Source organism: Harpia harpyja, chromosome 18 (assembly GCF_026419915.1).
Source record: "Harpia harpyja isolate bHarHar1 chromosome 18, bHarHar1 primary haplotype, whole genome shotgun sequence".
NCBI classification, from domain to species: domain Eukaryota; kingdom Metazoa; phylum Chordata; class Aves; order Accipitriformes; family Accipitridae; genus Harpia; species Harpia harpyja.
In genome coordinates this window covers 927,785-944,573 of record NC_068957.1, presented here as the reverse complement: position 1 = coordinate 944,573, position 16,789 = coordinate 927,785, and the positions used below count along the sequence as shown (strand labels likewise).

General features: G+C 43.9%; 1 protein-coding gene across 8 annotated transcripts in view; it reads right to left on the bottom strand.

The window, feature by feature from the left end:
• Positions 1 to 16,789, bottom strand: part of ENOX2 (ecto-NOX disulfide-thiol exchanger 2) — a 62,737-nt gene that overhangs the window by 6,889 nt on the left and 39,059 nt on the right. For 7 of the 8 annotated variants that reach the window (XR_008239063.1, XM_052813246.1, XM_052813245.1 and 4 more), the window contains 8 exons: positions 16,253 to 16,465; positions 14,553 to 14,659; positions 8,390 to 8,504; positions 6,627 to 6,808; positions 4,527 to 4,634; positions 3,602 to 3,658; positions 2,270 to 2,378; positions 653 to 738 (listed from right to left, as the gene is read on the bottom strand). Coding sequence is in view for 7 of the 8 variants with exons in the window: in XM_052813246.1 (XP_052669206.1) it covers positions 653 to 738; positions 2,270 to 2,378; positions 3,602 to 3,658; positions 4,527 to 4,634; positions 6,627 to 6,808; positions 8,390 to 8,504; positions 14,553 to 14,659; positions 16,253 to 16,465 (977 nt within the window). In the remaining variant the exon portion in view is untranslated. Of the gene's footprint in view, positions 1 to 609; positions 739 to 2,269; positions 2,379 to 3,601; positions 3,659 to 4,526; positions 4,635 to 6,626; positions 6,809 to 8,389; positions 8,505 to 14,552; positions 14,660 to 16,252; positions 16,466 to 16,789 lie in introns of all 8 variants that reach the window. The other variant, XM_052813242.1, reaches the window with a different exon arrangement.

Genomic DNA, 16,789 nt, shown 5'->3' with positions numbered 1-16,789 from the left:
AAAACAGAGACACAAAACCAATATGACAATTCACTTTAGAGAGAATATATACAAACAGTGGCATGGCAGATGTTACAAGATAATAAACAGTACGCAAAAGGCGGGTTGTTTGCTCTTTTCCTTAGAGGTCATAAGGATAAGGGAAACAAAGACAGCAAACTTAAACAGAATAAAACAAAAACACATTTTAGATGGAGATTTTAAAGATGGAATTCACTGCTGCATACAGCTACCGTCAAAGGGTTTTTTTGAATTACGAGCAGGATTACACGTGAACATCTGCAGTAAGAACATCATCTTCAACTCTGTATTTATGTTAACGTTATGCTGTACAAGGGCTAAGCTAGAAGCTGGGTTGCTTTGAGCAACCTGACCTAGTGAAAGAGGTCCCTGCCCACAGCACGGGGGTGGACTAGATGACCTTTAAAGGTCCCTCCCAACCCAAACCATTCTGTGATTCTAAGAAAGTCCACCCCTTCCCTTGTCCAGTTCCAGCAAATTATTCCAGTTAATACACACCAGTTCTTACTGTCCCCCCACCATTCCTAGGGAGGGAGTGAAGCTCTTTACCAGCCACACAGACCGAACACACTTGGGGCACAAACATACCGCCCAGGCTGGCTCAGGGAACTTGAAGTGGTGGTACACCTACTTTGCTGTCCAGACGCTGCAGGTAGGAACAGATGTACTCTATGCTTGCTCCAAATGGGTGCACATGAAGAAACGTTGAAATTATTCCTGGGGAAAGGAACACCGCAAACATCATTCTCATGAGACAAGAGCCAGCTGAGAACACCAGCTCTCTGTTACTACTGGCACAGCACAGAGGGATCTAATGGGGCATTTTTGGTTTTAAGTACAGTAAGCTTTGTCTCAGGCTACAAAGGAAACAACAGCTAACCAATGCAGCTGGTTAGCACTTAAAACAGACCTCACCACTCTCACTCCTTGCCGAGTACAGGTAATGTGCCCAGTGACGAACCACACTGAGATTATCATACATGTGGGGATACAAGGCCCAAGGAGAGGGAAAGCAGAGCTCTCCTCCAGCTGTACCTTCAAAGGTCAAGGAGCAGGAAAAGACAGAAGGCAAACAGGGAGAGCAGCAGTGGCTTTTGCAGCACTCAGTTAAATAGAGCAACCCAAGTTTGCACCCTGTCATGAAGAGACTCCTTTCCAGCTCACGGCTAGGACTGTATATCAAAAAGACTGACTTTCGTTTCCAACCATCATCTGCAGAAAAAGGCTGTGCCTTTGGTTTTCCCCAAAGTCCTTTCCCTTCTCAATGCAGAAACCAGCCCACAATCTGGCACAAACAGATCCATCTGAATAACAATAAATGATTTATTGTTATTCTCAAATCAGATGTAGAGGGATGGCTAAGGAGAACTTAGCTGAGTGACAATGAGGTAAAGAAAATGCCCTGTTCCATCAAGACAAGGACTTCTGTTCCTCCTTGTCAATGCTCCAGAAAATCCCCAAATACCCAGCGCTTTGGGCTGAAAAGTCATAGCATGCCATGTTAGGTTATTTTTCAGTATTACTAGGAATAGGCAAGCGGAAAGGAAATAAAAAGGGTAGCAGATACACCTGTGCTGTACATCAGAGGTCACCAATCCCTTTGTGAACATCGGTTGAAAACGCTGACAATATTTCTCATCCCATTGAGCCCGGCCTTCTCTCCCTGCTGCCTTTTGCCACCCTTCCTTCTTCTCTGGCTACAGCTTCTAAAGCTAGAGGAGCTTATCTGCTCGGGGTCCATGGCACACCATACCTGACCTAACGGCGTGTGCCTTACTGCTGTGTGGGTCCACAAATGTCATCCACACTGTGAGGTGCTGCAATGTTCAAGCTGATTAAAGTCTTAGAGCCTGCAACACTGCTTAGGATCCTGTAAGGTTGATTAGGCTCTAACCGAATGAAGACAGACCCTCCCTCTGTAACTTACTACCTTCAGTGATGCCTCCCAGAAGACCAGCTTGCACTCCAGTACGTGCTGACCTGGACTGTCACTACACACAAACCCACTTTACGTGTGTGTGGTTTTGACTGAAAGATGCGCAGCACGAGATTTCCACATGACTGATGCACAAGGTGAAACCTTGACCCCACCAAAGCTCGAGGCTTTTCTTCATTCCAGGACTCCCACCTCCATTGGCATAACCAAAGGAACAAGACGGGGCCAGTGGGAGCTGTGAGGCCACCTTGAAGTAAATGCCACTCAGTTCAGGTCTCCGGCATCATCGTCAAGCCCATCAAAAGAACTTACCAACTAATAGAACTTCTCGTTCAGATTTCACAGGACTATTGCTCAATGTCTTCTCAACCGGACATTCCTTCTCCTGGCTGCATGCACAAACTCTGGATGTACTGCTCTCCTGCAAAAAAACCACAGGGCCCGTTCCACATACCAGCAGCACAGCAGGCACTCTTACACATCAAGCAGCAGCTGGTCAGGCCTGACAGAGTCTGTATTTCTGTTTTCCTGTTTCTGTGAGTCATTGCATTCATCACATTGCTGTATCTACTGTTTATTTTGCAAAATACTTCCAACAAAGCACGGCTATGTTCATGCTGCTTTGTCTGAATTATCAAATTAGATTAAAAGCCCATGAAGTTAAGCAAGATGCCACAACACACACTTTATCAGCCCTGTTCACTGGTATGACGTCTGCTCTAGAAGGGCCTTATTTTAAATAATAAAAGAAAAAACAGTCTAGAAAGAAAGCCTTGCAGTGACTAATTCAGCTACAGATGTTTATTTTTCAGATGCTTAAACTGAGGCAATATGATTAATAAAGTGCCTAATGGCTGCAAAGGGTTTAGGATCAGATTGTCCTTGACTTGAGTTTGTGATACTGAATTAAAACAGAATTTTTGCATAATTTATTATGCCCCAAATAAACACAAGACTGCCAGTGATGCAAAGACTTCGTGGGTGCACTAAAAGCAGGACTTTCTTTTATTCCTAAGTTTTATGCAGAATTCCAGTGGTCTGAGAGCTACAGACAGCTGTAATTGGAAACAGCCTCCAGTCACTAGTGAAATGGACTGGACTTGGGCCAACAACAAAGATACAATTAAACGATCCCTTGGGTTTGCTTAGCTTTTTACGCATATGCAATTCTCAACTACACACAACTGAAAATGAGCAGTCCTGGCCTAAGCAGGCTGTAATTTGCCTCTGCAGGAGAAAGTAAAGGTCTGCACAGTGGAAACGGAGCTAGCTTCAGGCTGACACGGGGACTGCAGTTCAGCCAGTAGTGTTATACTGGAAATGCGCTGCCTGCTTTCTCTTGGAGATCCAACTGATATTTTTGAAGGCTAGTTGAAATAACAGTGCAACAGATTATCTTGCACGCCAAAACCCATTTCTACACCACGGTGTTGCAAATACCTACTGTTCTTCCAGCCAGAAGCTGCTAGCAATGGATAACTTGATGATATTAATTTGTATGTAAAGACAGTCTATATGTACCATGCTTATACACTTCACAACAAACCAAACTTAAAAAAATTGCTCATTTTACAATGAGGTGTCATTACTTCCCTCAGTAAGGTATTCTGACTAAAGTAGCAGAAGAGAAACTCTTAGACTTACATTCCCTTGACAATCAGTTGCATCTCTCTCCTTGTCCTCTTCATCCGCTATGCTTTGCTATATATAGGTAAAGAAAAGGAAAGATTACTGGTGATAGTCTGTTATTTCTGTTCTTTGATACCAGGCACTGAAGCTCCTGCACTGAAGATTACTGGGATACAAAGCCATTTTTAGTTTCTAGAAAGACATTTATTATCTTCCCTAGCTTGTGGCACAAAAAGGTGGGGCTAAAGATTGAAAATCTGAGACAAGACCTAGGATTTGGGGCTCTGTGGTCCTCACTGAGAAGTGCTGCATAATGTTTCTTGTCTACGCTGTATAATTGTGTCTGTGCTATAGGAGAGGACCAAGCATGTATAGATTTGTGCATGGATCCGCAGTCGAAAGACAGAGTGGATCACACCTGACAAGAAACAGTACGTATTTGTTTAGAATAAATCCAGAATATTATATGAATATAGAATAAATCCAGAATATTATAACACTGACAAAAACTTACAATTCAATAGTGTTTTATGGAGGTCAGATCAAAACATGTCCCTGAAATGCAAATCTAAAAATCAGTGTTTGATAATTGAGACCCTTTTTTCTTATCTTTTAAAGCTCAGGTTTTAGAAAAAGACACTTCAGCTGCAATACCACTGTATACTATAAAATGAAAGTTAATCTTTTATTTATACAGTTGCTTATGTAGACTGTCTCACTGGTACATGAAGCAATCAGCAACTTCATTACTGATGTACATCCTCCAATTTGGCAGGTCATTTTTAGTAGCTTTCCAAAGACAACTGCTCCTAAGCCAGGGCTAGGCATCTTCTACAAGAGTGTAGAAGGACAGCAGTCCTTCACTGTGCTCACAATGGACCATGAAATCCAAGGACTGCATTTACTACTGAGAATAAGGAAGCACTGGGATGGCACATACCTGCTCCTTCAGGTTTTCTAATAATGTTTCTATTTTTAGTTTGTCTTCTCTCACTTTTTCTAACTCAGCTTCTCTCTTTTTGTATTCATCTTGTACTTTCAAAAGATGCTGGAAGAGAAAAGATAAACTCAGTTCTTAACCTGCCTTTCACCTCCTACTATTTAAAGAATATAAAATGAGTAAGGGCTTTTCCATGAAGACCAGACAGATCATATTCAGAACAATCAGAAGGTTAAGCATACAACAAGAAGAAATCTTTTCTACAATGTACCTTAGAAAGGTCTTTGCCTATTAGCATACAAAAAACCCATGCCTTTGTAAACATGGGGCAGTAATTCCATCATCAACAAGCCTTCACTGTCCCTCAAATAAAGCATGTGCACTAGACTGTGGGCCTGACCCATGTTAAAGCTAAGTCTTCCTCTCCACCAGTCTGGTCTACACTATGCCTGTACAGTCAGCACATGGGAAAGAGCAGCACACAAACAAGTGACCTGGGGAAGCCATTTTAGCCTTCCTAGATCTCTAGCCCCACATTAATAGAGGTGTCTTGCAATTTAAGAAAATACTCTGAAACAGCTACTAGATTTGCACTATTATTTGCACAATTCCACAGAAAAACGCGATGACTGCTACACACCCTGGGCATCAGCCCAGCGGTGCAGGGTGCTTGCAACAAACACCACGACAAGCTGTGGACTCCCCTGACTACCAAAGCTCAGGAGAAAGGTTGGGTAGTGAATCACAACCCACATCTCAGAGGTGAGCAGAATGAAATTCTCAAGCCCAACCTGGTGTCTATTAAGGAGAACCAAGTTGTGGTTGTGGACGTAACAGTCTGCTTTCAGAGCAAATTTGTACACTTGAATGTGTCCATAAGGAAAGCAGATGAGTACAACAAACCAACACAGGTGACAGAGGAAAAGTGTGATTGATCTCCTATTACAGCCAGAAGAAAACAGTGCTCAGCAAACTGCTAACAGCACTGGGCCTCCCAGAAATGGGCAAGATCAAGTCACCAGAGGGAGAAAACCTTAAAGACTAATATGGCAAAGGCACTAGCCTAGCAGCTTTCCTAAGTCAAACCAGGATACATAAATAAATAAATAAATAAATATATATATTTCATTGAATGCTTTCTTCCATGCTTAAAACACCCCAAATCAGTTGTTTAATATTTTTCTCCCTCAACTAGAAGACAAAAAAAAAGAAAAAAAAAAGATTCATAATCCTGTTCATTAATAGTTACAAACAAACAGCATCTTTTTTCATCAAGGCAGCTCCTCCCGAGTATTCTCCCAGCACCATTCATCCTGGTAGCGGTGTAAAGAGAAACTTGACCTGCCTGACACCTGTGAAACGGGAAATCTGTTATGTCCTGCAATGCCTCTCATTTCCTCCTGCACTGAAGGCTGATGTTGACTACAGAAGGCTTTTCCTGCCAGCTCCAATGTCACAAACACCAGTGCTGTAAGTTCATCTGTCAGGTTCATCCAGCGAATGACCACAGCCTTCACAGCATTGCTGTAGGTTCTTATTTTAAAAAAGTACTTACCTGAACTTTTATATGCTCTATATGTTTGGTTATCAGTCTGGCTTAATATCCCAAGGGCTACTGTTAAGGTTTACAAGGACCCAAACCACTTGATATTCAGCCCAGGGAAATCCCAAAGAACATGGCATGCTCTCCACATTTCTGTGAGAATGAAAGCCCAATAAATTTCAGAAAAGGTGTCAAAGCAAGCTTGGAATTTCCCACTTTCTTGCTTATGCTGGTAACCAGGATCTCACATGGTTACGGAGCGGGTAAGCACACACTCGATACTTCAGAAGTCACAGTGTGGTCAAGCAAAGAGCACACAAGGAATCCATAAGCTATGGATTGTTTCCATGTGACTTATCAGTTCATAAGCAATCACCATTTTGAATGTTTGGTTGTCTGGGGTTTTTTTGGCAACACTGGAGATGACAGAAAGTTGCTCCCATTTTCCAGTTTCAATCCCACTGAAAAACAAAATGCCTCTGCTTGTGTTTCTGCTCCACATCCCAGCCCCTCTGCCTTCATATTAAGGCCATAGCTATAGAAAAGTCTGGGCCCACCTTCTGCATCCCCTGCAGAGCCTGCTGGAGAAGCTTCATCTGCTGCTCCTTGGTTGTGTCTTCATCCCTGCTTGCTTTGCCTTGCTCCTGCTTTAGCAGTTCCACCTCGTTCCGGTAGGCGTCCAGCTGCCAGCGCAGACTGTCATTTTCTTCTTTCAGGGCTTCCACCTGTGACACCAGTGCTGGAGAACAAGGCAGGCAGAGATCAAAAGTCAAAGAACTGGGGGCAAGTCCCTGGGTGCTCTCCCCCAGCACCCAGTTACAAATCCAGAGGACCAAAATGAATTTCTCCCAATCACTGTTTGTGATGTCTCTTTAGAAAACAAGCTCCTCTGGACAAATAGCACCTCTCAGTAGTGGATGCAGTATTTAAGTTGGAAGAATAAAAAAAGAAGCAAAAGAACATTTAGGGGTGAAATGACCATGCTGGCAAGGAAGCAGGTTTCCTAACCAGCAAAGCTGAAAGACCCTGGGACAGGCTTCACTGGCACCTTCAGCTAGAAGAACATCTCTATCAAGTCACGGGATGAAACACCGTTATCAGTCTGGCATCCACACAGGGCTTGATAAATTCAGGAATGGGATTATATAACATTATGGCTGCAAAGACAGCTTCAGCAGGTTTCAAAACATGCCCATGATGTGAAGGGCATAGCCTGACATCCCATGGCCTTGCTATTAACCTCTGGTCCTTCGGCCAACGGCCAGATCATGTGGAGGTATGTTTGCCTGGGACTCACACGCTGTACTTGGAAGACAGGGAAGACAGACAAGACATGCTGCATGGGAAGAGTATGGGGTTTGGGTGGGTTTTATCTAATCGCCCCCACTCATTCTCCCAGCCAGTGAATATGTGTTGGACCCCACTCTGCACAGCTACATGTTTCAAAAGGAAGGTATAAATCCGTATGGCTCCACTTTTGTTTCTCCCCTTGTATAACGAGTTGGCATTGAGATTTGCTATGTTGTTGTTACAGCACCGGAACGTAAGATTTCCCACACAATCTTCATTATGGCATTTCCTAGACTGAATGTTTGACTTTGTAACCTCAATATCCAGGAAAGTCCTTCAGCACATTTCTGGACTATTCATCTTTCATTTCCTGCAGACAAAGGGAGAAGGGGTATTTGGACAGTGCAGTTCCCGTGTTAGTCCCAGCCAAGGGCATTTCAAGCTGTACAATACAGGAGCACTCAGCTGACTGCACAGCTCTGTGCTAAGACTACAGCCGCATCTACCACTGCACTCCCTTGCTGCTCCCTCTCCAAGCGCTGCTGTTGGCCCAGCTGCTGCTCAGAGTACCACTGAAACCCAGCACCTTGGGATGGGGATCTGCTGCTGTGTAAATGTGTTTCCAGTGCTGGGCAGACATCACTGGCATACTGAAACGGGACAGCTCAGGTCGACAGCGGTGTAGCTGCAAAAGCACAGTGCTCTGCACAGAGCAGCTGTGCAGATGACCTCTGCCACACACCACCATTACCTGCACACATGGCAGGGTGCTTACAGCTCCAATGTGAACCCCACACACCTCTCTAGGGACCGCGGTTCAGACACAGCTTTAGGTTACCCTGACCATCACAGGGAGGAGTGACAAACACTGGCTACAGAACTAGGCATCAAAAGGAAAACAACTCCAGATAACTGCAGTTGATTTTGTTCTGCTTGTGACAATTTTGGGGTACAAAACAGTCAGAATGAGGCTCCTGAAAGAAACCACTGAAGGGACAAGTACTTTATGAGCTGTAATAAGTGATTTTACCTGATTCTTCTGTTTCTTTCATCTCTGATGGATCTTCTATTTCTTCATCAGACATTTCCATTTCCTCCTCTCTTCGAATACCCATTAGTTCATCATTATGAATGTTACGAATTTCCTAAGGTTCAGAAAATAGAGGGTTTTTTTAAAGACAGATTACAAGGAACAGATTGGTTGGATAAAAAGATGCTGAAATCTAAGTCTGCAAAATGCAACTCCATAGTACAAGAACAAGGAAATGATAAAAAAAAAATTGGCACAGACTATTAGATAAGGACAATATCTAGTGTAAGTCAATCTGTCAATGCTACTGGTATTACTGACTCTTTCATCTCCCTTCTACTCTTTGCCCCAGGGCAGGCACCTAGCCTTGCCCACAGTGTAGTTTCTTGATGAAACCTCTCCCCTCATCTGCCCTGCTTGACATCCACACGTCTCTCCTACACTCAGCACTGCCCAACCTCATAACCTCCACCGGGTCACTACCTCATGTCTTCTTGCTCACAGCACACAACTAGATCAGTAACTCCCTGCTGCCACAAACTTCTGTCAGTGCTGCCCTGTGCCCTGCACACCGAAGGCTGCATGGCGGTGATCTCCCTTGAGCAGGGACGCCTCTCAAGGTTACCCCTCAAGGCTGAGAGACCCTTTACCCAGCGTCTGATATCTGTAACGAGGTAAGCAGCATTTTACATTACACCTAAAAGTATATTATATGCTCGCAACATTAATATATATATGTATCTCCAGCTATAACTTAATTGTTAGAAGTGTAGTAAGTAGTAGAGTGTTTGACCACTGTCAAATCACCATTTAATTACCATTCAATTATTGCTTAATCACCCTTTGATTACCATTTAATTATCATTCAATCATTGATTAATTACCATTTGATCATCATTTAATCATCAACAAAACCCCTTTAGTTAACCCCACAACAATGACTTCTCTTAATAATTCACCTGTGACAGCACCTCCACCAGTGACATCCCCTCCTGACACATGTAGCCGGGCTGCTAGCTGACACATCTCCCTGGCATTTCTTTCTCCTGCCATACAACATATCCTGCACCTCCCAAGCACTGGCCTAGATGGTGCCCACCACGCACCTCTCTTGCTCTGTGCTGCCCACTCCATTCCACCCTGTTCCATGCCTCCTCCATGCAGCTGCATGGCTACAAACAAAACCTACCTGAGACAGAGGTCATGCCAGTTAGAAGTGGGAATTGCAAGTACACAGATAGAGGCCAGAGACTGCCCAGCCACCTCCTGACCCCTACCAATCCTGGTGCACTTTGAAGCTTCTCTCCCCCTGTGCCAACCACCAGTGCTCAGCCTGCACCACAGTGACTCTCCCTCCAGCTGTCAGGATGCTCTCTGCTCTCTGCCACAACCTTGCTCCACGTTAGGGATCAGAAAGGAACAGAGATGCTACCTCCTACGCTGGTCCCTGAGCCACCCTAGCTCCCGCTTGTGTGTGTCCTTTCTGCTTCATTCACCTTGTCCAGGCAGAGCTGGCCAACCCCACCTGCTCCTCCGGACAAGATCCCCTACTCCATCCTCTGCTCCGGCCAGCTGACACTGGGCAGAGGGCGAGCTCTGCACAGACACACATCAGCCCATTTGCAAGGCAAGGAAACACCTAGCTCAGCCTCTCCATCCCCTCTGCAGAGCAGGACAAGCAACATCCAGAAAACAACAGGCAGTTATTCAAGGAGATGGAGATGTCAATACTTACTAGAGGCTAGCACAGGTGGCCAAGTGTCCCTACCCAGTGTCAATTTACCACAACTTCACTTGGATTACATACCCCAGAAACAGCCATAGGAGAAAATAGAGAAGATTTGCTTATGAAACAAAATTAATGTCCAGCTCTTTGTAGATTTTACTTTAATGGCCTGAAACTTTCAAAAACTCTGCTTGCCAGCACTGAGCACACGTCCACCAAGAGCAGCCAACAGGGGAAACAACCATGCTTTCAGCTTGGATGAACGGACACCTTGGAGACAGCAACAGGGAAAGGGCAAGAACAAGGCAGATCAGAGCACGATGGGCAGTGCTGGCTACACTTCCAAAGCAACTGCTGCCTGCCCCAGAGACCACCCATAAAAGGGCAGCGGGGTTGAAGATCAGAGGAAAATCTTCCCATCATCATTAACTGACTCTGCTCAACAGCTGAAAGCCTAAAGTGGCCTCGAAGCTGGAGAAGGCTGCGCAGAGCACAGCACGCAGCGGGGCCAGGCTTGGTTGGGCTGCACAGCAGGCTATGCCGTGGTTCACCAGTGCCCTGACTGCGCCCAAGGAGGAGCCCTGGATGGGAGAGGGAAGAGCATCAGAGAAGCCAAATACTTGAGTGAGACCCTTCCTAAGCAAGGGAATATGCTGGCTGGTAGCTACCATAGCATGGTCATTCACCAGGTCTCAAGCTTCCATGGCTTCTTAAAGAGCTGCCTGCAGCTACAGCACTTGCTGGCACTGCCTGGGAAAACCACCTTAAGTCACCATTGATAAAAATAAAACCCTGGCCTAGCCTAATGACTCCCCAAAACATACCCATTCCCTGAGCTGCCTGCCAGGCTTTCCTCCGATGCAGTGATCCACAGGACTAAATTCTGCCAAAAGCTGTACCAAGATGTGTCTTGTGGGTCCACCTTCCTTTAAGAGAAGACCCTAAGCTGGGGGAGACCAGCAGGCTGAGCCCAGCAGCAGGTACTCCTGGAAGAGGCCTCACCAGTGGTCTCACAGCCTCTTCCCACTGGGAGAACTTACCTTGGAATAAAAAGACAGCTCCAAATGGAGAGAGTGCTCCCACCCCAGTCATAGTAAGCAATCTCAGTAAGCAGGAAAGAACAGGAGCACTAGGGCTCAATGTAGAGGCATAATCTGAATCAGACTCTCCACCTGGCTTATCAGGTATAAAACGAAACATTAGCTCCTCCTTTAGCTACTGTGAAAGGTTTGACTCAGTAGGATTTGGAACGAAAGTCCCAGAAGTGCAGTCTCATGAGGAGACCGCAGTTGGCAACTTCCCAGGAAAACTGACATTTAGAGTTTTCCAACATTGTGGAGGATCGATCATCTGCTTTTTACCAGAAGGCCACTGGCTGGGTATTATCCGACTCTACAGACTTTTGTCAGGTCTCAGCTATATGGGAAGGTGGCCTGCATATACCCAATCTAGTGGTGATCACAGATCACCAGCCCGTCAACTTTGCCCAGATTTACTTTTGATGTTAAATAATCTTAAATGTGAAAGACAACTTCTGGCTTTGCTGGGATAGACTTGTTTTCCAAGTTTGTAACAAAGAACTCAATACCTGAGAAAAACACAGAACCACAGGAAGTGACAGGACAAGGGGTAACTGCTTTAAACTAGAAGAGGGTAGGTTTAGGTTAGATATAAAGAAATGTTTCACGATGAGGGTGGTGACACACTGGACCAGGTTGCCCAGAGAAGCTGTGGATGCCCCGTCCCTGGAAGTGTTCAAGGTCAGGTTGGATGGGGCTTTGCACAAGCTCATCTAGTGAAAGATGATCCTGCCCATGGCAGGAAGGTTGGACTAGATGGTGTTTGAAGGTCCCTTCCAACCCAAACTGTTCTGTGATTCTGTGGTTCTATGCATAAGCAGTCTGGAAGACAAATCTTGTAAGAAGCCGTATGGAAGTTCTTAACAGAAATAACCTAAGAGAACCAAACAGAAAAACTACCATGTTACTGCTTTGCAGACAAAGTTCAATGTTCTTTATTACTATATCATGAAGGTTAAGAAAGCAAAGCCCATATAGGTTTTATATGTGACCTCTTTCTCTACAGGAACAAGAATGATACATGTACAAATTCCTTACAGAAAAGCAATTTCTCTTGTCTATAAATCATGTTCTTATCTCAAATCTGTCATTTATGCCTTTGCAGATGAGATCTATGGAGAGAGGCTTAATCAGCCACTTGATGCACTTTTTTCTGTTGGTTAATGTTACACATATCAATGTGTCACCATTTCATTAAAGATCAACGTTGATATACACTAGAAAATAAGGATCATGTACATCACAAACATTTTGCACTAACACCCAGGAGTGCTAGATTAATTACCGTTTCACCAAAAGCAACACTGTAAGATCCCTCCTATATGAAAGTACATAGTGATCTGCTTCTTTCATTTCCATGCCCTGGCTGAGACAATCCCATGTCTTTCACAGAAACTAACACCCCTCAGAGAGTAACAGGTTTCTTTTTAGACACTCGTTATTACAGGCTCAGTTAAAAAAAGATGGAATTTTAACACAGTTGAGACTAACAACCCAGACTAATGTTTTCAGAGGTGGTTTAAGCAAACCTGTTTTGTTTCACACTGGGACAAGACCAGGAGCATCCGTGTGGGTCTGGGACATGGTGCCTAGCACTGCATGAGGAAATGGTGACAACTTACAAAACACCTCTGGAGCTCTCACAAGTGATGCTCTGTGAGGTTGGTGTTCTTGCAGAGTTGTAGCTACCTAATGAAATCACTAAACTCATTCAACACTGTCATTTTCCAATACCAATGTATTGGAAATGGAGTATTTTAAAATATTCGCATGCCACTTCTTCCCTGTTCTGAGCATTGTCAGGAAATAAGCGATGACTGAATTCATTACTTCCAGATGCATCAGAATACCCCACATGGCACTGATGTGCTGCACAGGCGACTTTAGTATAGCCTAGCCTTCAAATCCCGAATAGAAATCAGTGTACCTGCCTGATGGCCTGGCACACTGCAAGGATTTGGGTAGAATATATGTGCTCTCTGGCTTGGGGCTCTACTTTTGAGACAGACACCTGAATATTGCAGAAGAGAGATCTGAGGAGTAGCTGAACAGGATTTCAGCATCACACTGAAAGAGTAACTGAACAAGACGCTGTGGTTGAAAGCTAACCTTGCTCTTTATTTGCTACTCTACAGCTTGCATATTAGAGTCCTTTTTCCTAGAGATAAACAAGCACTTCAGAACACACTTGTCTTTTACCCACCACCTTCACTTGGGTGGGTGTCATGAAGTACCTCCAGACTTTCAACTCTACCTAATCTACACAGACACAGGCATGCTTCTGCAGGATAGTTGTGTGCTAGAAGTACTGAGTGCAATCCACAACTGGCAGCCAAAAAACTGGTCTTCCAGAGAATTACTGGGCAACATTAGGCAAACACTTCTTCAGTTGGTGCCTCCCCTTTCCCCATCTCAAGAGGGTACATTCATTACTGGTTGCACAGGGCTCTGGAAAGCCACACAATGAGGTCCAGTTGCAGTCAGCAACCTTTACTTTACAAGCAAGGGAACCGAAACAATGAAAAATGAAAATCCAAAGCTATCAGGCAGAGTAGGATTTGTCACCCAAACCTGACTAATCAGCAGTGCGTGCAGACAACACCCTCTCGGCTGTTTACACATCTGTCATAGGAACACTTGTAGTGTCTGCAGGTGACAGAAGGCAGCATGTATTTCATCACAGACTCCAGGACAAACATCTCCCAAAACCACCACTTTCCCAAGAGACAGCCTTTCTTTACTTTAGCTTTATTTTTTCTGACATTGTGCCTGATTCCAATCAGATTTGATAAGATCAGATAAGGGACTAAGAACTATTCTTCCTCTTGCAGGAAGAGCAGTTTGAGTGACATGTCTTCCTCCATCAACCCCATCCTTGTCACCGCCTTTAAATCCTGTATTTCACTAGCAATGTCACTGTATGGAATAAATACATAAATATGAGAACATCCTCCCTCAAGTTTTCCAGAACGCAATTATTTCCACCTCTCAAGTCTGTCAAAAATGCGATAAAACAGATCTCTGATGATGCTTAGGGTTTGTAGTTTGTTTGGTTTTTTTTAACATCTCTCTAGAAATCCCTCTTGCTTTAACATTAAAACCAGCAGAAAACAGATCAATAATTATTATTATTATTGTGCACAACTTCAATCAGCATACAGATCTCAATGTATTGCTACTAGTAACACAAATACCAAGAGAAAATTTATTACCTGTAACACAAGAGACGACTGAGTAATTCCCATCTTACACTGTGAATTAAGGTGTTATCCATGCGAGCATTGTGCAAACTTAATATCAATATCCTGACAAGAAAGACACTGTGCTGGAGGATCTAACACAATAAAAAATTACCAACCTCTGCTTGTTTGCACCACACGCTGATGTTCTTACGCTGAGCTTTCGTGAAATGGTCCCAAGCCTTTTGTTTGGAGGCAGAATGGTACACGGCCACTATCTGCTCGACTGTAGTATCAAATCAGCAGTCAAATCAGGCCAGAATATCATCCAGAGAGGGCGAACAAGAGGAGTAAAGGAGTAAAAAAGTGGAATCAGGCAGGTGGTTTGGCTAACCTTTGCTTATAACACTGTACTGTGCTGAAGCTATGCTCAGGAAAGGGACTCTGTGCCTGGAAAGGAAAGTGTGGATTTCACCAGGCCAGTGTCAAATGCTCACAGAGTAATGATCAACTGGGAAAACAGCATCTGCTCTCAACTGGAAAAAAGAAAGGCACACGTTGAGCTGAAAAATACTCAAATATGCTGCGCAACACTGCATACGAGTGTAACAAGTACACACAGGTAGCGCTCGCTCTCTAAAATGGGATGAAGAAGTACAATTGTGAAAGCTGGCACTTTGGATGTTCTTCTGCCCAGTGGGTACAGTCCCAAAGAACAGTGCCACAGCCTGAGCACGACTGCATCCCGCCCATACGTACTACAGAAAAAGGATTCTGGCATCAGCCATCAACTTTTTTTGTTCTGGAGATTTATTCCTTCTGTTTCTCTAGAAAATTTGCAGAAGTTTTTGGAAAAGCAAAGTGCCTCTCCTTGGATGAGAGCTCACCCAACAGCAGAAAGCACATCTCCTGATTTTTTTTTTTTATGCCTTTGATGTTGTAGTAAGTATAATTCTTACAAAACAAAAATCAGCATTCTGCTACTTAGATTAACCTAAGAGTGGCTGAGATATCAGTGGGTGTTTTATAGAGCGGAGTTGCATACTACTGTCTATTACTACTTACTCTGCAGTGCTTACTGTATTTCCCTCTGGAGTGTGTGCCCATATTTTTTACCATGAACAGGATTTTTTTTTTTTTAATTTTTAAAATGAAGGGTCAAACAAATAAAAGCCAAAATTATTGAATATAAAACCAAAAGTTAAGAATCTTCACAACCTAGCCAAGGGGCTCAAGAAGGCTTAGTACAATTGTAGAGAAGGTACTCTGAAAGGTACCCTTAAAAAAAAAAAAGAACCATTCAGACTTACTAAAGAAAGGATGTGTAAGAGGCAATGAATGGTTTGAGGAACTCTTATAAATCACATCTTGGAACTAATATAGCCCATGCCTCTTCCTTGATTTAACAGTTTAATAAAGGACTGGGATTTGAAAGACGCAGGTTTGAAATGCTGTTCTGAAACAGGTTTTCAGTTGTGACTGAGAACAGAGTGTTAGGAACACTCTGCTGCATCCTACCTTTGGTGAATAAATCCTGTACACTTCGCTGAGGCACCAGATTACCAGGAACTTACCTTGTCTGTGCACAGAAGTGGAGTTGAAAAGATGACAGAACTACTAATAGACTACAATTAAAAGAGGAAAAAAATTAAGAATTCATCCTTTCCTCCCCCCAGCTGTGGACTCTTGCTCCAGTAAAATGTACCACAAGAAACTTTTGCCAAGTTAATGATATATGCTTATAAATTAACTGTAGCTGCACAGAAGCGATTGCCACTTCTTTTCCTGGAGCCCTGTTAGTGTGGCCTCTCCAGACTCCAGAAATTAAGCATCTTCCCTACAACAGACAACCAACATTCAGCACGGAAACACTACTCACACTGAACCAGAATCCCTGAGAGAGCAAGTTTGAATTTCTCTTTAGCTTCTTCCATCTCTTTCTCATGAGCCGCTTTCTCATTCACTAGTCTGCGAATGTGACTGTTGGCTGACTGGATCATGGAGTAGAAGTTGTTGGCAGTCCTCCTGTTCACTTCTCCACGCTCTATCCAGGTTAGCAAGGTCTGGATGGCTTCCAAGAACTTTGTGTCATCTGCAGCAAGAAAGGACACCTTTACATCACAGAAGTACAGGGTCCCCTGCGCAGCTTTTAGATTCTTTCCCTGGCACTGCTGAACTGAGATTTTTCAAAGGTCAACTTACTTCAGGCGGCTAATCGCAATTCTTGAATCTGAATACAAGGCTATAGAAAGGAAGGCAAGTCTAACATCAAGCTGATAGAGCAAAACATCTGTTGAGGAGCAACAAGAAGATGACCAACTGCTAGAAACCTACTGGAAAACTTCATATGCTTATTCAGAGGTACTCTTTCATGAGAGAAAATATCCTCCAGCTCCAAAATAATCAGGCCACACAT